Source organism: Lepidothrix coronata, unplaced genomic scaffold (genome assembly GCF_001604755.1).
Source record: "Lepidothrix coronata isolate B3197 unplaced genomic scaffold, Lepidothrix_coronata-1.0 Scaffold16, whole genome shotgun sequence".
In the NCBI taxonomy this organism is placed as follows: domain Eukaryota; kingdom Metazoa; phylum Chordata; class Aves; order Passeriformes; family Pipridae; genus Lepidothrix; species Lepidothrix coronata.
Window position 1 is genome coordinate 7,980,189 of NW_016690196.1, and position 22,074 is coordinate 8,002,262.

A 22,074-nucleotide genomic window follows, 5' to 3' on the forward strand; every position below is an offset into this window, starting at 1 on the left:
CGCTACCGCCCCCGGCGCTGAAGAAGCGGCGGGGGCGGGAGTGGGGCCGCCCGCGGGAGGAGGGCTGCGCCGGCCGGCCCCCTGCGCCTCCCCCGGCCTGCCCCTGTCCACAGAGTCGGGTTGTGCCGGGACAGGCAGGTGATTGTGCCGGGAAGGGGAAGTGGTTGTGCCGCTCCCCGCTGCAGCAGCCCACTGTGCCGCTCCCCGCTGCAGCAGCCCACTGTGCTGCCCCCGTCCTCCTCTGGCGCCGCTCCACTTCACACCTGTCCGTTCCAGAGCGCTCCGCCAGTGCCTGAGCAAGCGCGGGCACCGAGTCACGTTCGCCCCTCCGAGGGATGCTAGCCAGCCCCTTTCCCAGCAAATCCAAGTATGTCTCTCATCAGCTGGCACTATTAAAGTACTACTACGGCAGTAGGTTGTGTAAATCTGCTCTCCTCCTTCACTCAGCTGCTAATTTAATTTAAAAGGCAGCAAACAGGTATTTGTGATAAAAACTCTTAGATATAAACAAGTGAAAAGGTAGCAAGTTTGTCAGAATCTTTTTATAATTTGTAATTTTCCCGTGGAAGTACTTTCTTCATATAGGTAGTTCTCAAGACCGCTTTGATTAATTATTTTCTTGTAGAGAACTATATCTAACGTTCCTTTCTGTTCTCTTACCAGCAGATAAAACAGCCAAGTCACTTTTGGTGTATAAAATCTTTTTAATTTACCTGTTTTGTTGTGTAATGTGAGCTAAAGGGGGATAAACCCGCTAGATTTTTGAACAGGATGCCTTTATGTACTGTCACATGGAAATGCGTTCTCACACTGCCCTCTAATTATTTTTGCCAGGGACGTGTGCATACTGTTACAAATAAGGCAACCTTCAAACAGGTATTGCCCCACTGCAACTGTTGTGGAGATGTGCTAATCTCTGGTTTTCTGGGCTGTGCTTTAAAGTGATTAGCATAAACACATGATTTTGCTAGCAAGATGCAAAAATTAATATGCAATGACTAGATCAATGCCAGAGTAAAGATATCATTCTGAGCACAGTCCTAGGGGAAAAAAAAAAGTTATGCTGCTTATTGCTCAGTCTTAACTCTGCCTTTTCAGGGTATTCATTACTGAATGATATTTAAAGCAAAAATGGAATTATGTAAAAAAGGAAAGGCTTCTATAAAAATATATATGAGAAAATAAAAGTGCAAAGATACTAAAAAGAATATATACTCATCACCTCTTTCATTGAAGATCGGGAAATAGATACATCTGAGCTACATTTTGACATTTTAACTCCATTTAAACCCAGATATTTTATACAAAGCACACTGAGTATAACCATGCTGAAACATTATGAATAAACATACAGCGTTTAATATTTATACTAAAAATATATAAAACAAATTACAGGGGAGACTCAGGAGTTTTAACTACAAGATAGATTGTGAAAACCCACAACATCAAGCATGTGCTTACTAGGAAACTGGGGAGAAAGAGATCAGGATTCACAATAAATCTTCACAGAATTATATAATATTTAAATGGTTTTCTTGAGTACTCTCAGAAGTGTCGCTTGTCTGTCAGTCTTCTATTTACATCTCCACAGAGAAGGGCTCGAATCTCGCCGATGATATTTTGATGTTGTCTGGAAGGTACCAATATATCTCAGGATGAAGAAGGGCTTGTTGCGTAGGCTTAAAGGGTAAGTGTAAGCCTGGAAGGACATTTGCTTTTTGTCCTGCACTGGACTGCAAGTGGTAGCTGCTCATCACAGATGAACACTGCCTGAGCCATCACTTCCGCCACAGAGTGCAGAGCTACATTCAGAGGCTTCAGAAGTGCTGTTTTCCAGGTATTGGAGCTAAATATGTGCACTCTCCATTATGTGCAGAAATGTACCACTGGTAAAATGGGCTATTAGACCAGAAGAGTCCCTTTTATGTGCTCCTCTGGCTCCTAGCAAGCCCTTGTGATTGTGCTGTTCTTCCACGTTACTTTTCTTAGCTGGTCAGTTGATAATTGACAACTGCCTTTTTATTAGAGGAAGGCTACCAGAAAGCACTTGGTCCATCCATGTTCAAGAACTAGGCCAGTGCTCCCAGCATATATCTCAAATTAACTTCAATTACAGATGTGCATGACATTTAGGATCTTTTAGGACCTTGAAAAATTGACAAAGTGAGCAAGAAATTTCTATCACTTATGTAATGCATGAGAGGGCATCAGTATCCTTCTTGTTTCTAGTCCAATGTGGCCATATGCTTGATTTAAGGTATCTTTCTAAATCTTCTGGCAGACAGCTGGACAACTGCTGCAGCTACTCTCAGCTTTACTAAACGCAGCAGTAGCAAAAAATTCAGAAGATCGTCTCACCATGCTGCTACTTTGCAAAATCATTAGCAGATACAGGAACAATTTTCTGGACTGCAGTAAAAAAATTCCAAACTTCCTGCTGTCAGATGTCAAGTAAGGATAACTTTAAGAAACACTTTGCCAGTTACTGCTTTCTATCCCTGATAAACCTCATTATCATTTTTTATGGCATGCAGCATGGTGTAAAACACTATATAGGATCACCTTTAGAGCAGTGCATGTGTTGTGGCTGGCTGTGGTTACATTAAGTAAGGAAGGCATGGAAAAATGCAGGGTGAAGAGAACAGGTTAGATATAAAAGTCAGCAGAACTTTAGTTTCATCTTTTGCATAAACAGGCCAAAAATGTCTTGTACAGTTAACACAAGGCAGGTACAGAATACAGTGATGGTGATGATGTTAAAAAGTGCAAGTGCAAACATTATGTCTGAAGAATAGAAAATACTGAGAAAGTCTCCCGTGAGATTTGCAGAGATACAAAAAACCAGACAGGAGATAATTGGCTGCTCTCAGTAAAAGTCTACCAAGAAAGCTGTTGCATAAATTTATGGGAATAGCTGAGGGCATAGGGAAGATCAGTGAAAAAACAGAGGAGATAAAATCTGTGAGGTAGGTAGTGGTAAGACATGAGGTAAATCTTAGATGGGATAAGCATTTGAAGACTCATTTGAACACTTGAAGCTAGTCTAATAAACCATACCCAGCATTCTTATACGCCAGCATTTCAAATTTGAACAACTACACTGCACTATGCAGGTGTCAGCAACTGGCAAACAAAACAAACACCATGTCACATGTAAGAACAAATGTCTGTTGTGACCCTCCTCAGGAGTAAAAATCTAGCTCAGAAAGTATGCATGAAAAGATTAGTGACCTACACAAGCCTCTACATGTTTTATGGACACATCTCCAAAATGAAATATCAAAGCAGCTGCTGAAAGGCTGATATTTGATGTTCCTGTAGCCTGTCAGACATATGCTAGCTTGGGGCTAGTCTACATATGCAGTCATATTTCACTCACACTTTACATTAAAGTTCCTCTTATAAATGAGTTTAAAAGGATTAATTGATGGTTACTATGAGGTATAAACATACTGAATAAATAGTAGTATGTATATAATTACAAGCATGCCCATGGAATGTGCTAGTGATGGTTATAACCAATTGAATGTGGTACCCAATGAACGGATAATTGTTTTATCAAGTTTCTGTAGTTCACTTTAATACAGAGTATGACTACACTTTTCATCTCAGTGACCATCCTCTTATAAGGTGCTTATATGTCCTTCTTTGGTTTTTAAGCTTCTTTGGAGATGGCTTCTGCTACTTTTGACTTCAAATAACTGTGATAAAATCAAACTCCCTATTTCTCACAGGTGACACTACACTCGAGTGAGGATCAGATCTAATGCAAGAGCCTATCATCAGCCTTATTTAGAGATAAACATACAGCATCAAATCTGTACGGTGCATGATAGTTCTTCAGTGAACTGGCCCAAATAAAATGCCAGACTCTAGTATTATTTGTGACCTGGCTAGAAATAAGGAAATCTGCTTGCATTTAAATTTAGTTTAAAGTGCTGTTAAAGTGGCTGTGAAATGAACTGTGATGAGGACCTGCTTTGAGCTGCCAGTTCACTTTGAGATGAATTGCAACAGTCCAGGCAGTGCTGGATAGACACATAATTTCTGCACAATTAAAAGAGAAGCATTTTAGCCCAGAAAATAAATGTTTTCATTTTATGTGAAAGCTGCTCATTTCAGATAGTATCAACTGAATCTTAACTGGATGGCTGTCATTAAGCAGGTTTTCGTTAGTGTTGATATTCCTCTATGCTTTTCCTTGTTTTCTGACTGGAAATGAAGAAAGATTTCTGTACCTGACTTTTTCCACTTGAGATTCTTGATGACGTGACTTCTTATTGAAGCTGGGAGGCAGTCACTCTGGATTTTTTTGAAAATGAGTGACCATAAGAACTGAATCCCACTAGAGGAAGACAAAGGATAATAATTGATTACTTCAGGGGAAGTTGCCTTTTTTGAGTGAGAATTGTTAAATGAATCCTGGGACAGTTGTATAGCTACTCCTTTGGAGGTTTTGTGTAGGCTAATGCCTACACAGGGTGTGGAAATTTCCATGTTTCTGGAACATTTCCTCCTTAGGAAACAGTCCAAAACCTGTGGTTTAGTCCTTTATCCACAGGGCTTGCTTAGAGTGAGATACAGATGAAAGATGCAGTTTCAGACTGCTCTCTTTGTACCTTGCTCAGCTAGGGATATGGATTCTACGCTGCTCAGGTTCATCTTCCAGTTTGGTGGTGCCTCCTTCTGCCAAGCTTGAGTCAGACTTATGCCCCTTTAGTTGAAGGAATTTTTCCATCAGGTCAGCTCCCACGTTGAAGACCAGAGCCAGCCAGGCCAAGCCAAAGACAATCCAAATTGCAGTCAGGCTCCTGTACACAGGGATATAGTGCTTGTTGGGGTTTGTGCCTGAAAAATCCAGGGAAATTTGCATATTAATCTTGACAGCTTTTTTCTGCTGAACATACATACTGATACACCCTCTCCACCCCCTGCAAAAATGTAGGTTTAGTGAGCTTGTGTGATCTATTAGCAGATAGATCTCTCTTTTTCCTTTTTTTTTTATGCCAGCTCTCAGGTTAAACTTAGTGCAGTTGGCAACAAATCCCTGAAGCTGAGGCTATACAATAAAAATAGCCATATTGAATGTTGATCAGGGATGCACAAAATCAACAGCTCCTAGCCAACAACAAAGGAAAAAAACCACCTTGGAAATTCAATGCTGAATCCATATTAGCCATATTTTAGTAAAGAGAAACACTGAGAATCTCAGATGACTTAGAAAGATACAGTTTAATGATATAGTGATTCCTATTCGTAGGGTGATATAACTCAGTATGCAGGATTCACAACCATCTGGATACTATGGGAAATGCAGCCATTTTAAGTAAGTGGTTATGAGAATCTTAGTCCCTGGTTTGATATTTCCACAGCATGGACAATCGGTGCAGCTGATACAGGCACAGCACAGCACTGCAGCTATCCAGTTAGTCTCTGTTGTCCAGATCATCATGAAATTCCACAATGCCAGATACGGCATGGGATGCTTTTTTATCTTCTTTTGGGACCTCTAGGAGAGGTAGTACTTGCAAGACCTACTACTTGCAAAGTAAGAGATCCTAGTGGTTTTAAGAAATACACACATTAGACATAATCTGTTAAGATTATGCATTTGTTCAAATAAGTGTGTGGAAATGTAGCCCCTCATGTGTCTTTACTGTGATGTTCTCAGCCTAGACTATGTAATCTCACTGGGTTTGTTTTCTTTCAGAGGCATCCTGTGGTTGTCAGTAATGCTGTTTCCATTGTAAGTATTGATTATTTAATATTTGACATTAATTGTTATTGGGAATGGTAGGCTCTTGCTGAAGCAAATCACTGTTAGGAGAGGGTGGTTTTAAGGCTTAATACTGCTTTAAGACAAAGAAATTTCATTTATATTCCACCTGTCACTCCTGGATCCCATTTGTGGCAGCCTGGGCAGAGACATTGTTGAATGGGTGTTCAGTGGCATACGTGAAATGAGTTGGGTGATTCGCAGCTTAGCTGCCAAGAGAAAAATGCTCATGTCCTATAATATATTAGCTCATTATTACTAGTCTAGCTGAGCTCACTCTTGTACCAGATTTATAGTGGAATGGATATCTATGCTCCCTGTATTTAGTTTTATACTAGAGTAACATATTTCAACAAAGCTTAATCCAGTTCACCTTCTTTTTTACCTACTACATAGTCTCCAAATCCAATGGTGCTCAGGGTGATGAAAGTGAAGTAAAAGCCTTCTCCATAGCTCCAGCCTTCTACATAACTGAAGACTAATGGCGGGAACACTAGAAAAAGCAAAGTCCCAGTGGACAGGAAGATGGCCACTGCCAGTGTTTGAACCACCTGAAAGATAAAGCGAAGATGGCAGCTAAGCAGCATGGAGCAGTTGTCTTGTTGAAATTGCTGGGTCTGTTTTTTCTTGAATCACAAACCCAATCCAGCTGGGAGCAGTGGTAAAAGAAGGAAGGATAAGCCAATGCTTCCATGCACTGCAGGCTGAGCTCACTGTTTACTCTGCACATAGATATTGTACCTAATCATGAAACAAAAAAACCCTTAAAATTAGGAAAAAGGGAGGATTTTTTTAAAGCTTTTTGCAATGAGTTTTTAAGAATGCTCCAGTCATATTTTCAGACTTACAACAGCCATAGGAATGAAATACTCACTTTTCAATTTCAATTCAAGAGGAGGTACTCTTGTAATCAATCAGTTTCTGTCTTTGAGGAAAATCACCAAGTATTGCATAAGTCATTATACAAAGATTGGCAAGAAAAAATTATGGTTCTTTTCACCATGATTGCTTCCAAAGATTTATAAAGCGGCTTATAAGAGCTCAGCCAAAAATATGTTTGGATGAAACCTAAGTGAAGTCAATTTACCTTCTTTTATTTTTAACTTAGAAGCACTCAGAGGAAAACTGTTCTGTTAGCACAGGGAAGATCTATGCCTCTCAGTACAAATGTCTGCCTTCTGGGAGATAAGTTACTGCATATGTGACTGCAAAGACTGGTCAGGGGATGGGTCATGACAGCAGATTTTAGCAGTTTAGGACTGAGGATGAGGAATTCGTGGATTTCCAGGGAACACATTCTGTTGAACTATTGACTAGTGGTGTGCTGATGCAAACTCATTGCAACTATTTAAAAATGCCCTCAAGGGCATTCAAAGCAGAATATGATTTTCTATTCATGTGCCTATTGTGACTGGATGAAAAGCCAAACCATTGTTTATAAAGTGGAAGGTCCAGGTATCATGTTTCCTTTTCTCTTTCAGTATTACCTCACATATAAAATAGTGCTCTGAGCTTGAGAAACTTGCTATGAGCCAACTGGGTGACTTGGAGAAATCAATTCTATATTATGTGCCATATCTCTCTAGCTGTTATAGTAATACTTACCTCATTTGCAGAGCACCTTGAGAATTACCAATCAACATGGTAATAGTTGATATCTGTTCCCATTTAGTTCATTCTAGTAGTGTAATAGCATTTAATTAGATAATGAATTTTGCATAAAAATTTATACTGAAATGCACAATTTTACTTTTTAGCCTGGCTTTTAAGAAATTTCTGGTAAAAACCTATAATGTGGGACAATAAGTCAGGAATAAGGAAGAACTGATTGAAATTAATTTCCCAAAGCATGACAAAATTGTGTTTAAAAGGAGGTAAACCAAATTCCTGGAAGAGGCTTTTCAGGGTAAACAAGCTGATACAGCTCCAAAGCTTTGTCTAATCGTAGGAGTTATGCCAGAAATGAGGTGTTAATTCAGGAGTGAAAAAAAAAAAAATCACATCCCTGAGGTGCTGTTAGAAATCTCAGGAAAGAAGATGCCATACTAACATGAAAATCCTTCCGGTAGTAGAGCTGCATGTGTTTGGGGAACAGGTATATGTTATGCAGCTAAAGAAATTTTGCTTATAGAATCCAAGTCTGCATTTGACACTACCTTTATAGCCTTCCTACTGTAGATAAAGAATGCAGTGACTCAAGAGATTTTACAAATGAAAAAACTTGTGTCAGAACTGTGAAATGTTTTGACATATCTAACATATCTAATCTCCCTTTTGTCTTACTGAAGCAGTCAATTCACTGGACCTTTTCTCAGAAACATGCACTAACTGTGTTATAAATTACCTTCATGTATTTTCTATTATCAGTGCTTCTCTTATTATAAAACATTTGGACTAGTTCAATGACTAACCAATAAGCCGTAAATAAGGAGAAGAAGTATTTGCATTTTAAGAAAACAGAGGCAGTGCTAAGTTGCTGGCACAATCAGGGAAGCTAATTCAAGACAGATTAGCTTACCAATAAAAATAATTTGTCTTTGCACAGTGTAGAGCTAGACTCTGGATAGATGCTACCATAGGCTAGAGAATAGAAGCTTGATTTGGCTATGTGTGTATACACACACATTCTTCTAAGGTCACCAGATTAATGGTTTTGCTGAGTCATGTTTTAAAAAAGGCAAATCTGGAGTCCCTTAGGCAAAAGCCTATTTCTTTAAAGCTCTTGTAGATAAATCAAGTGTGTGGAGTTTCTGCTGTCGTTCACACAAGGAAACCCAATCTAGCAGCAGCACATATCTGAGAAGAGAACTTTAACTAGTTTTAAAATAGAAGAAACAAATGATAAATTGACACTGTACCTGGGCACGGCCTGGCTTTTGCACCCATCTTTCCAGGGTAAGCAGATGAGCGTTGAGACCTTTCCCCAGCTGATTAAGGAAGGCCAGGTTGAGGGGCACTCCGAATAAGGCATAAAACACACAGAAGATCTGCCCTGCCACTGTGCTGGGGGACAGGTTACCATAACCTGGAAAAAAAGAAGAAAACAGCTACACAAAAAGGCTTTACAGTAAAGCTGCAGGCATCACGGAGAGTTCCTAAGCTTGGAAGCTCAACTACATTAAGCTTCATGAACCTGTGAATATATGATTTTCTGTAATTAAATCTGTCTACAAATTGCCATAGTTTATGACGAAGGCCTGTGCATTCACTACTACTAGCTGAAAACTGAACATGAAAAATACTACTCTTATAGGGAATATTGTAACTTGCTATAGGTTTCTGATTTTGTGGTGAGTGCAACTCAGAGCTTCAAAGCAACCTCAAGATGAGCTGTCCATGTACAAGATAATACTGCATGTACCAAGTAGGCACTTGGCTTCCTTGGCAGGTGTAAAATACTGGGTACGCAAGAATAACAGGCATAACTGGAAACCAACAGAAAACTGTAACTCACAGTAGTTGATTGTCTTGCAGGTGTATTCTATCCACCAATTACACATTTCTGGGGGCTTTAAAGGATAGTTGGAGGAAACCCAGGTTTACAGGGAAAGAGAGTACCTCACCTATAGTGGTGACAACAGTTCCTGCAAAAAAGAAGGAGTTGCTGAAGTCCCAGTTGCTGGGATTTGTAGAGTTTCCTTCTGGGTTGACCCCTTTTTCCCATGCTTCCATGAGGACCTGAGGTAGAAGAGGTCAAAGGAGCAAAGATGAGGAATAATGTCAGAAATAGAGAGAAGTAAATACTGCTTTCCATCTTGAGCAAACAGAGTGACAAACAGTGTAGATAACAGGGTAGAGTTGGACTAAAATGGGCTACTGCTGACATGGCAAAACTTGGAAATAGAGCTGGCTAGGAACTTGAACTCTTGCCCCTGCAGAACTGGTCAGTGAAGTAGGATCAGTTCCATAGCTAGATGAAATCTGAGGGGAAAGGAGTGGAGGGATTCCCCATAGTGATCCAACTGGGAAAAAAAAGTAAAGCTGTGCCATAAAAAATAAAGGTAATTCCTCTTCTTCCATAGTCTAGTCATCTCATTCCAGTTTTTAATGTAGGCAAGTGTAAATGTGTCTGTGGGGAAGGGCATGAGGAACATGCTCATTTCTATTTCCTCCATGTAAGTACTAGTGAGGATGAATTTCTATTTTTGGTTTTGACTTCCCAATAATTTTCAATGAATATTAGGCTTCTCCTAGTCTGAAAGATTAACTAATAAAATATTCTCTGCTATTTCAGATAGCTCTTACCAGATGACTAAAACTACTGTGTGCTAAAAAAATACTGCTCCTGCATCAAATATCCTGTCAACTGCCTTAGTGAAGAATGTGTTCCTTTGCTGTCTCCAAGGATTTCTCTGAAGGAGACTGGTTTCCCTCTGCTCAGTGCCTGGGTTTTAAGAATCCCCTTGTTTGTCACATACCAGATCACAGCTTTGTAATTTTGCAAAATGCCTAAGGAATTACTCGTTCATCTCTTCTAAAGACTTTCTATGATGCAAGGCATGAGCAGGATTTCATAGAAACACCAGCTTTAGCTGGTTTCAGGAGTATGAGACCAAAGAAGATCCTCTTTCTTGATTGAAATGTTGACTACTGCCAGAAGGACTGCTTTTCTAATGAACATACCCACTATAAGGTATCCAATTTTGTACAGGTTTTGCAATTTTAAATTATCTGTATTGGTGGACTTGAGTACCGTTAAGTTTAGTGGCTAATCTTATTTCTGCAGTAAAAAATCCTACAGCATTGGTCAAGTTTATCAGAGGGCTGCTGGGCATCATCACATGTGAGCTCATGACTGAAGTGTCAGCAGAGCTTCTTTTCAATACGACAAACAACTTAATCCATTAAAAACCTGTTCTTAGAATGGGAATTCAACATGTCAAATTTTCTAGAGCTGATTATTTCATTTTCTGCTTAGAAGGAACACAGAGAAGCTACTAAGGTGTGAATACTTTGAAATGTCTAAAATAATCACAGGTTTAATTTATTTCTGTAAGAAACACTTGACAGTTCTATGCATTTCAATGCACAAGAGTTCACAGGAGTTACATTCACATCATGAGAGTCAACATGGAAGAGTAAGGCAATTTTGAATGTTGAACCCTTAAGACACAGTCTGACAAGGTCACATTTCTTGGTATGATTGTTGCTTTTAAGTACAACCCCATGAAATAAATGCCATCCTGGTGCCCAGGAGAATTGTTCCTAAAAAAACAGGTTCCTGTGGGACAGTTAAAATGGCTCCTAGCTCCTTTCATCTACAGCTCAGGTAAGGGTTATGGCTGGGGTGTGATCAGAGCAGCTGTTGAATGGTTGGCGAGCATTAGCTGTTGCCTTTGGGAACAGAAGTAGCCAGTAAGTAAAAGCAATGTGCTGTAATTTACAGCAGGAGTATGAAACCTATATAAAGCTACAGTAGTATGTGGAGAGAATAAAAACTTCCTGCTGTTTCTCCTCCTGTCCCCCTGCTGATGCACATTGCAGCCACTTGTGGTCATAGACAAGGATTTGGTCCTTTCACTCTATGTTTAGATCAGTTCGTTTGAGGCTGAAAAAGTATGGACATAATCAAAATCGGGACTCATAAAGGGTACTTCCTTACTCAATGCATCTCAGTTATGTTATCAGAATGCATAATTTCCTGAGTGATGTTTACCAGAGATGCATTAGATCACAGAATTTGGATTTGCACTTTCCCAAAGCTCCAGGCTGCTCATATTAGGAGCTGCAGCTCAGGGCCACCTCTCAGCTAGGCAGTTTTAGCCATGCAGAGCCAATGCAGTTTATTGACATGGAATTGCAAGAATTTGTTTCCTGCACAATCGAGTCAAAAGTTAATGGATTATAAGTGCTAATTCTATTACTGGTGGTCATAGATATGCAGAAAGAAACTGGGGTTGACTCTCACATTTCAGGATTTATGTTTAAAGAATAGGCATTAAGACGACGTTATACTTGCAAGCTGAACAGACTGAGTCTGGGGGCTGTGTCTCACTGCAGTCTGACTACTGTGACTTTTCAGACTGGAACTGCAGTCTGACTACTGTGACTTTTCAGACTGGAACTTCTGGCCTTCTTAACCATATAGTTAAAACATGCAGAGACACAACTGCTTCTCTGCATTAAAGTTAGAGATTTAATATGGGAAGAGTAGTATTTCCCAATATTAGTAGGAGTTAGACAAATTTCTTAACAAGTCTTATAAATAACAGGTGAGTCAGAGAGGACCTGCACTTCTGTGAACCTTGAGGACTACCAAGTCTAAGTACTTTGAAGCTTGGTGCATTGTAGGTGATTTGGTGCCCTCAGCTGGCTTTATCTGGAACAGCTTACAAGTGAAATTTTATTTAATTCTGCAGAGACATAACAAAATGTGATTCTCTGAGTGGCACGGCAGTGCTAAGAAAGCTCCACTGGAGCCAGAGTGAGAAGAATCTGGACACGTGTGAACCTTCCTTAAGGTTTCTAGGGTAGCAGAGATTTAACTAAACCTTTCAATCCCATAAGGTATCCCAGTTAGACTTAGAATGAGAATCAGGATTTTTGCCTCTACAATCACTATCAGAGAGATAAGGAAAGGACAGGTAATATCACCAAATGCTATAGCTGAAAAAAATAGACATGTTTCTAGGCATGTAAGTTCTTTAAAACTAGTAATTTTCTGGCCAATGTCCAATGTTCCACAAGAAATATATCACAGTATTAGTAATCAGAACATTGGCTTTGTAGACAGAGGTTCAGGCACTTTTGCTACCCTTTCTAATCTGAAATTCACTGTTTGCTTAAATCCATTTACAAAATCTAGGCTTTTTGTTTATCAAAACCTTAGTGGAAGTTCTCCAACTTGGGCAGTGAAAACTCGCAGCATGTTTAGAGTTTTTATCAGGTTTAGTGACATGGTAGAAAGAGTTCAAACTATTTAGGCACCCAGCTCTGCATCTGGGTAGATTCTGAGCACAAAGAAAGTGGTAGTTTAAGTATTTCTGTCCAGTTCTTGCAATACTAGTATGAGAAATACCAAGAAAGGTATCTCCAACCAGTTTTGAGGAATAGATTAAAATGTCATTAACTGACAACCTATATTGAATAAGAGCTCTTTATCTCTTCTTACAAGAGAGATAACATAGTTAGTGATGGTTGGCTTTATCTTTTCTTTAGAGGCCTGCAAGTGCAGGACCACCTTCAAAGACGGTAGACAGTTCCTAGTACAAAAGGGTTTGAACAGGTTTGGACTGGAGAACCTTGGAAGGGCAACCTGCTTATTTAGGTTTGATTCTTGATTTTGTCCCAAAGCATAATTCCCTGTAATAATTAATGAAAGAGCCAAGAACAATGAAGTTGAAATTACTGCAATGTAGCACAAAAATGCATCAGGCAGATTTACATATTTTGGGAGTTCGTGACTGGGAGAAGAAAGTAGTTCAATAGATCAAGATAAAGAGGTATATGAATGGGCTTGAGAAACCTCTGCCTTTAATTTAAACAGTTAGACCTTTAATATCATGGACAGCTGATCGGTTTATAACATGCTTGGCCACAATAGTATAATTTTTTCTAACGAAAATAATGCTTGAGCCAAAATAATGGGAACCTGTTCCTCTTACCTGTACAAACTTCTCCAGGGCTTGTCTGTCCAAGCATGTGTAGTTCTGCAGGAAGTTAAGCTTCTCCAGCTGGAACTGGTCCCGAAAGTGGGTCTCTGCCTGCTTCTCAAGCAGCTGGAACACCATAGCACCCAAGAGGAGGTAAAAGAGATACCCCAGTACCAGCAGCGGAGTCCAGCTGATCCGCCAGCTGTGTATGGCGAGGAGAGGCATGCTGCTGCTCTGCTGTTGCCAGTCCCTGCTCAGTACTTAACAGGTTACTGTCCCAAGATGTGTGCTACCCAGAACACCCAGAAATCACACACCCATGTTCCCAGCTACTGCCCTGGAGAGTTTTTTAATAGAACATACAGGTATCAGGGCTATACAAAATGAGACTAACAGAGGAATTTTATCCCTCCGCATCTGTTCTCTATCCAGATCAAAAGGTGAGCACTTATGGCTTAATAAGAATGTGAATGATAGTGTTTTTCTCCTATTAAAACAACTTTTATCCAAAAATCTTAATCAAATGAATGAAGCCCTCTGAGGATGGTATTGGTTTCCAGGCTGGGAAGCTGAATCAAAACTCTAGTTATATGACTTACCCTGGGTCATATGAATATGGAGTCACGGATAGACTCTTAAAGTCTTGACAAGTAAAGCCTTACACTAAACACTAGACTTCTGTACAAGAAAACTCTATAAACTCTAATTACAGCAGACTCTCCAGAACAAAGAAGAGTATGGAGCTGAATAAATGGAAAAGTCAATAGCTGCCGTCTGTACCATACAAACATCGCTGGCACCAGTAAAAGCAGCATGATGGAGCTTATAAACATCCTGAATTCAGCCTGGTCACACGACAGAACCTTTCTTTCTTTTCTAACCCTAATAAAATCAATCTCACTGCCTGGTGTGCTGCTCCTGAACTATTTGTCAGATGACTCCACCCTTTAGTCCATAGAGTTAGAGAATGCACCACTCATGCCTACTGCTTTCTCTCTCCATATTGCCTTTTTAATCCAAGTGCATAAGGGGGAAGGAGGGCTTAAGGTTAATCATTGGCCAAAAAAGCATCAGAGGTTCACTCATGGGAACCTTAATGATTATTATACACTGGAAATGAGCTGGGCTTGCATATTTTTCTGTAGGAAGAGCTATATGGCAAGTGTCATCTATGCCACACTGCTTCCAAAAGAAAACACACACATGCACGCACACAGAAAGAAGGCCAGGTGGCTAGGGATGGAATTTTGTTATTAAACTCCCTTCCTGTTAAAATGTTCTGGATACAGATATCCCTCCTTTGCTAGCATTCAGATTGTTTCCACCTACCTTCGAAAAAGAGTTAGTGCTCACAGAAAAAGACCGAAAAAAATTATTTCATTCATATCCTATTTGGGAAAATCCCTGTACTTGCCATTTGTACTGTGCTTGTAGCCTAGAGCCAGGCATCATCCAGAAGAGGATGACTGACTGGCAGTAGAAGGCTTCTTAGCACTGTGAAAAGTGAAAACTATTGTGGACAACTCCAAGGAGACCATCTTGGACTTTTGTCACCACTCTGTCAGAGTGACTGAGGGACAGAAAGACTTCAGTAGAGAAGTGCTATGTGCAAGGACTCTGAGCCTTGGTGCTGTGGCATTTCTTTTCAGCTGGAAAAGTGAAACATTTGGGAGATAGAAGTTACAGTGGCATTGAAATTACTGAGCATGGCATTGAAATTACTGAGCACTTCAACATTATGAAGCAATCTGATCTGAAGCAACTGAGATGCCCAACTGACAGAAGGCCTTCTCTTGGTCTGTGCTAAGGGTGACAATGACTTAGTATCTAACAAGAACATCTCTGTTGTGTCTGATTTCCATAACTAAAAGGTACAGCTTGTTGTTCCATACCTTATGCCACGGTAAGGGTTGACAAGCCTGGGATGTTGCACAACTGCTTGTTATACTAGCAGGGCTGTCTCTGGTGACAGATCCAGGTGTTTGTCATGTTGTTTATAGGACCTATGTCTACCAGGCCAAGAGAATGACAGTCTACTGGTTTTCTGGAATGGGTGCAAACCCATCTGCATAGCTGGGCTGAGACAAATTTTCTCAGCTGAAGTATGTTTCACAATTAAGGGTATGAAACTAATAAGATATAAATGAAAAAATAGAGCACTGAATCTCTTTTATGTCCCCTTCCATTCTGTTCAGTTCAGTTCAACAAAGCATTCCAGCTGCCAAACTTGGCAGCCTAAATTATGCCTTAAGAAAAAATGTCCACTCAGGCTTACTTTTGGGATCTTAATTTTCTGAGGGTGTTGCGAATTGGGTCACTAAAATTATAAAGGTGTTTTTACTTCTACACTGTAGTTATTCCTACTGGTTTGTTTTCCCCCTCCTTTAGTATAAGGTTGCAATATAGAAATCAAACAAAGCCAGACTGTGTGCAGCAGCCCGGAAGTTATGTCTTGCCACAGGAATAAAAGAAACTCAAATATATACATTTGGAAGTAAACTGAAGACTTATGATTTTTGTGTGAGTTTTGAATATGGAAGAGGGAGTTCAGCATGGCTTACCACATCAGAAATTAAATTTGGTTTCTAGGTAAAAAGGCATAATACACAAAGTGCTGAAATAACAATACTAGCAGATCCCTTTTGATGACAGGATGACAAAGCACATTGTCTAATCTAACTTCTTTGTTCTTCTTCTAATGCTCTTCTGATTAAAAAATAAATAAAACCTGAGTTCACAAACAGAAATAAAAAGTCCTGAATGCAAGAACTTCTTAAGAGTAGCTGAACTTGGAAGTTGACCGTTTCTCAGAAGTCCTGCTTTTCCTGCCAGTGTTGAACATAGGAGTGCATCTGGTCTCAAAGCTCAGGAATGATTTCTCATGACATATATTTTGAACCCAGGGCTGAACACAACCTCCTTGATTATTCCTTCACTTATCATATTTTTCTTCCTCAATGTGACTGACCCAACAGGATCCAGCTTTTCTCACAAAAAATCTGAGCCATTCTGGAAAGGACATCCTGGTTTACAATCAACATAATAGTAATTTTTTCATTTATTACTTCCATGTATTACTTGTAATATTTTCATGCATTACTTGGAGCAAATCAAAGGATTCAGGGTTCTCCAATTGCTTCACCTATTGTTGCTACAGTCCCTAACAGACTTAAACATGGATAGATACAAAATAAAGGATGGGCCAAAAATAACTGACGTGGTTTGCTCACTTTCTGCACTGGCTTTCAAAAGCCAGAAAAAATACCATTGTGATCAGTAGGAGTATAATTTACATTGACATAAATAAGCTGTTCCTAAAATAAGTAATAAAATGGTTGAAAGGTACCTTGGCTGATCCTGTCATTCACAAATTTCTGATGAAGAATGATTTTTCTGGACTAGTTTTTCTGGTAGAAATGTCTCTGTACCAAACTAGTTGACAAAGTAGATGTTAAGATCCAGGGATCCATTCTTCCACTTGCTATGCATTTCAGCTTGAACAGTTTGTACAAGGAAAGACTTAATTGTTTTTAATTTGCTTTGCTCTTTGAATGACTTTTAGACTCTGCACTTCAGAGAAGAATTAAGGAAATTATTTTAGCACCATGTTAAGTATAAATAACAGAACCATTGCATTTCTTCAGGCATGACACTGCCATCTGGCAATTTTCTACTTCTGATCTTGTTCTTACTCCAAATTTAAACCAATCATGATTGATGTGATTTATGTTCACATAGGTGAAAACATGAAGCATTTTCAGATAAAAAGTATAAAGAATTCTAAGATTTCAACAGTATTTTTCTCAGACAGATTCCATGGGAAGAAGAAATGATTTCCTTGAATTCTGTGGTTATTGTATTGGAAGTAGATCTTGTTTTGTGTTCTTCATCTATATAAATACATTCACTGTTGGCCCACAACAGTGGGCACTGTTGGCAGCACTGCAGCTGCCCTAAAAAATGAACAGAGAATAATCTTCAATCAATCTCAGGTGCAGCCCCTGAGATTTCACTCAAGGAAAAGAGAAAGAAATCTTTACTTTTATTGTGGTGGTGTCAAATCAAGGCATGGATAGTAACCACTTTAAAATATCCAGTTTACATTGCTTGTCTTATAGGTGAGATTTCAAACCAAACATTGCAGGAAGTGAAACAGAAAAAAAAAATTAGAAAAAGATCATTTAACATTGACTTAAGCAACAATAAAAATGATTCTTCTGAAATAATCTGAAAACAGAAGTTTGATTGTCGTGGTTATTAAAAATGGACTTTGAAAAGACAAATAAATTCTATATGGAGCTACCAGATATGCTATATGTAACAACACATTCCCAGATGTTCATCTTCTTGGCATTCACCACCTGCATATTTGGTAGAGGCAATATTTACAAGATCTTAACATTTTATTATGTTGAAGTGTTCTCAGTTTATACTATTGACATAAAATACTTGCATCCTGTGATTGATTAAACCAGGTAAGTGTATATTACATTATATGCTTACACTGTTACAAATGTGAACCTCATTATTCCATTTCAAAGCCTCTTTCTTAAAAAGTGCAGGAGTGACAGAGGGAGATTGAATTAGGCATGTCCGTCTTCCAAGCAAGAGAAACTCAACTTAAGGTTATGTAATTTTCTTTTTGAAGCTCTCTGGAAAGCTGCAGTGGCCAGGAAGTGGTAAAATGCCCAAGCCAAGAGCTTGTCAGCTTAAGGGTTTCACTAATGCCATTCCAGACTGTGTATAGAGCCCTGGCAGACTCAGCATAAATGAGAACAGAGCCTTTGACCTTTATTGTAAGTCTGGGTCACACCCAGACCCTTCCAGAAGCTACATTGCTGTAGGAGACCAGAGGATGTGTATCTTTTTCTGAAATAAACCATGTAGAAGATTGGAAATATGTTGAAATACAAGATGATCCACAATGTCTGGTATCAATTAATCCCAGAAATATCTATATGATATCTAGTACTCTACAGCTACTTCCTCCAGAAATCTCCACCAAAAAAAAAAAAGATTTATTCCGATTGCAGATAATAAAAAAATGGTATTTACCATATTAACATTGAACCAAATGCAACTAGATATCACGGTGAATTGACAGGAATGAGATATGTATGAGAATCTCCATGCTTAGCAATGCTGTTTTACATGTGGCTTAGGGAGGAGTCAATACCAGTATAAATGTGGGCCTCTGATTGTTTCTTCAATGTGGTAAATATTTGGGTTATTTCAAATTAATCTTGCAATTATATGAAGAGAGATTATTAGAACAAGAAACTTTGTTCACTTGTGGCCAATTAAACTTTTTGAAGCAATAAATGCTTTCGCGAAGCCAAGTAGACTTAGGGAAGTGCCCCAGTAGCCTTCTCACACCTGTGAGAAAGATATTAAGAAGCTGGAACCAGGCTTTTGACAGTGTGGCTTGTGAGAGGAAGAGAGATAATGGGCAAAAAAGAAAAGTTCAGGCTGGACATAAGAGAAAGTGTTTTCATGATGAGGACAGTCAAACATTGAAATGGACTGCTTAGAAAGGTTATGCAGTCTCCATCCTTGGAGGATTTCAAGACCACATTGAACAAAGCCCTCAGCATCTTGATTTGATCTCATAGCTGATGATGTTTTGAGGAAGAGGTGAGATTAAAGACCCGCTGAGGTCCTTTCCAACCTGACATTTCCTATAAACCCAAGAGGCAACTTTTGAAAAGTGGAGGCAGTTTCTTTGAAAAGAAATGCTTTATGTCTGAAGACTGTTGTTTACTGAATGAGCAATCTTTTCTTTCCATATGATATTATGAAATTTTTCAAAGAAGTAAGAAAGCTTTGTATTTGTATATATGGTTTTATATATTTATATGGTTTTCTATTACTGGCTGCACTTTCGTCCAAGTTCTTAAGTGTTTGGTATAATCTTACTCTGAGACTATTTTGCCAATCAGGGACTACTTTGTTGACAACGATTGAATTTCACACCAAATTTACAACAGTGTAAAAACAGGCTAGAGAATTTTGAAACAGAAGAGCAAGGAATTTTTTCTCTCTGTGAGTGAGATGTGAGGCAAACTGAGAACAGAACACCGAATCATCAAGTAATAGCAGCATCACATAGATACCAGGGTTGCACTGGTATCCTCTTAACCAGTTACTTAAAGCTATTGGAAATGCTTCAATGCCAAAAGGAAGGAATTTTTGTACCAGTGATTTTCTTTTGGCCATCTTAATATAAATTCACCACAATGAGAATTCTACTGGAAACCAAAAAAGACAGCTGCTTCACCCAGCAACAGTTTGGAACCTCTGGCCCTTCTCCAGCTAGCAGGGTCAGTGGCCCTGCTCTCATCAGAAGCTGCATAAACAATAACTCATGTGTATTTAATGCAGTGTTTATATATAACAGAGTGAGAAGAAAAAAGACAGATAAAAATTCTGGAAGAGGGACATTTTAATATAATCTCCAACAAAGCAGCCATTTTTCCACCTCTGACCAAATCCTGGAACTCCCTCTTTCCAAAGCAAGAGTAGATCTGACTTTTATCTCACCTTGTACATACAAAATCCTGCATAAAGATTACCAATTTATGTGGTAGCTGTGCTGACTTTTACAGAAAATTAAAAGGCAAAAAAAGGTATAACTTTAATTTTTTTAAATTGATTGCATATTAGTTGTTAATTAGATAAATGTATATCTTCTGTAGGTTTGAACATAGCAATTCACCATGTACCTCTCTATAATTAGGAATTTGACACAGAATTAAGTATCAATAACTTAAGGAAATATACATCCTTAAGAATATGTGACTTCTGTCAATATATTCTTTTATTTTTATATAAACAACCCAAATCCTTCCAAATGCATGACTATAAGATTATCATTAGCATGAAAAATTATATTTTCAGTCTGGTAGTAAGTATATCAGAGAAATAGACTGCATTTTGCATTGTATTTTTTGATTTTGGTCTGATGTGTAAAATAAGTTGTTACATACCTAGATATTATCCAATAAAGTAGTATTGAGCCAATAGTGAACTTACATTTTACATAAGATATAACTGCATTTAAACTTCCACATTTCATTTGTGTTTTAGAAGTATTTGCTCAGTTCTATTTTAAACCTCTTAAGTGTAATTGTCTCTTCGGAAACCTGTATACTCTGGGAGGGTATATATTTTGCACAACACTTAATCCATTCAAATAAAAAGAAAACAGTTGTGAAAATTACTTTCTAAAATACATTTTTTTATATTACAAGACAATCTCAGTATTCTAATAATCTGATATGAAAACTTCTATTGCTTGGAGAAAAAAAAGCCTCAAATGAAATTCTATAGAATTTTATAACCCAGATAACTACTATTATTGAATAGATATCTCTTAATGGCAAATAGATGTAATTAATAAAGCCTTATGCAAATTGATGCAAACAAAACTATCAGTAGTAATAACTTTCCCAGATTAAAGATGTAGAATAGCATTAACACATTAGATAATTTTAACATTTAGAAAACATACAATGAATTCTCATAAACAAACATATTGGCGAACTCCTGATTAGTTGTTTCAGTTTTGCATAATCTTAATGCAAGATGAAGATAGTGAGTGCAAATACTCAAAAATCTATTGCCAGGGAAATAGATTTTGCTGTAAAAGACAAATCATTTATATACCTTTGACAATTAAACCTGTACATCTACAGTACTTACTCGTACCTGTTTCTAAACAGAACAGGAAGGGAAAGATTAAAGGTCTTTCACTTTTTCTAAAAGGAAATGGTGGACTGTGACAAGAATTTCATTTGTTCTCCAAGCCTGAAAGGAGATGAATAATACATTAGACTATATTTCAGGTTGCATTGTCAGTTTTAAAACAAATTTCAGAAACACAAAAGAGAAGAAAGAAGAAAAAAAATCTTTTAATTTAAAACTTTAAGACACAAAATCATTAATGTACTCTTCTGTGTTTTCATTTCTCTACCTCAAGACTGAACAAGGCAACAAAAGCATGTTTGAAGAGTAGCCCTTTGTAAAAAGCTTTCCAATGTAGTTATTACAATGCTCTAACAATCCCAGCAAGGCCCTATGAATGTACCTGCTTTAATTCTGCTCTGTTTGGAAAGCAAATGGTAAGGACCTACAATCCCTGAGGTAATCTTTACTGAGACCTCTCATTCCCACTCCTGCACTACTGTCACTAAGGATATTGAGCATTCCCATGCTTTCTGTTTATGGAACTTATTTTCCACTCTGTTGGCTTCTGCACACATCTATCCTTCCCTCCCCTCGCCCCCCAGCTAATGTAAAGTAAGGCCCTCAATTTGCTTCTAAAATACTGATATAGAAGTTTGAAAGGGTCAGGATCAATAAAGAAAAGAGCAGTAATGATGTTGACACCTTTTAGGCCTAGCAGTCTTTGGTTTGGCTGACCCTATGCTTCCTCATGTGGTTTCCTGCAGGGCACTATGTGTGTTCACAGTCATGCAGAGAGTGAATGCATTTGCATGCAAATGCAGAAATGACTATTGAACATCCCAGTTGAAGAGAGTTTGGGAAGGAGGCAACAGAGCACTGGACTGGGACTCAGCACACTTAGTTTCTATGTGAAAGTGTCTGACTCAGCTTAACGGGTTTGGGCAAATAATTTCTCTTTGGTTTATTTTGTATATGTTTGAAACTTCTCGAGGAAAAGCTATGTGGGAGACTGGTAAAACA

The 22,074-nt window shown here is 38.6% G+C and overlaps 2 protein-coding genes and 1 long non-coding RNA gene across 9 annotated transcripts in view; 1 reads left to right on the forward strand and 2 right to left on the reverse strand.

Annotated features, from left to right (window-relative positions):
- The first annotated feature begins 241 nt into the window (after window positions 1-241).
- LOC108493358 lies at window positions 242-6,478 on the forward strand. Its single transcript, XR_001873449.1, has 5 exons — window positions 242-397; window positions 1,592-1,687; window positions 5,261-5,326; window positions 5,711-5,746; window positions 6,173-6,478. It is a non-coding gene; the product is annotated as an uncharacterized LOC108493358 (long non-coding RNA).
- LOC108493356 (potassium channel subfamily K member 16-like) lies at window positions 1,245-16,394 on the reverse strand. Of its 2 annotated transcripts, XM_017806662.1 has the most exons (6): window positions 13,381-16,394; window positions 9,340-9,454; window positions 8,635-8,801; window positions 6,162-6,327; window positions 4,620-4,848; window positions 1,245-4,345 (listed from the first exon to the last, which is right to left on the reverse strand). In XM_017806662.1, the coding sequence occupies exons 1-5, from the start codon at window positions 13,591-13,593 to the stop codon at window positions 4,625-4,627; spliced, it is 885 nt and encodes a 294-aa protein (XP_017662151.1). In that variant the 5' UTR covers window positions 13,594-16,394; the 3' UTR covers window positions 1,245-4,345; window positions 4,620-4,624. The 2 variants fall into 2 exon arrangements, with proteins under 2 accessions (XP_017662151.1, XP_017662150.1); XM_017806661.1 differs by having other exon boundaries at window positions 1,245-4,848.
- Window positions 12,877-22,074, reverse strand: part of KIF6 (kinesin family member 6) — a 163,770-nt gene continuing 154,572 nt past the window's right edge. For 5 of the 6 annotated variants that reach the window (XM_017806658.1, XM_017806659.1, XM_017806657.1 and 2 more), the window contains one exon: window positions 19,793-21,174. In XM_017806658.1, the coding sequence (XP_017662147.1) occupies window positions 21,158-21,174 (17 nt within the window). In that variant the 3' untranslated portion in view covers window positions 19,793-21,157. Of the gene's footprint in view, window positions 13,495-19,792; window positions 21,175-22,074 lie in introns of those variants that run through there. The other variant, XR_001873445.1, reaches the window with a different exon arrangement.

Bases quoted from the DNA above. Each gene is read 5' to 3' on its own strand.
- LOC108493356 (XM_017806662.1), bottom strand. From the start codon at position 13,593: ATGCCTCTCCTCGCCATACACAGCTGGCGGATCAGCTGGACTCCGCTG. The intron at 9,455-13,380 runs GTAAGAGGAACA...CTTCTACCTCAG, and splicing joins CCCTGGAGAAGTTTGTACAG to GTCCTCATGGAAGCATGGGA. The intron at 6,328-8,634 runs GTACAGTGTCAA...TTTATCTTTCAG, and splicing joins AAAAGCCAGGCCGTGCCCAG to GTGGTTCAAACACTGGCAGT.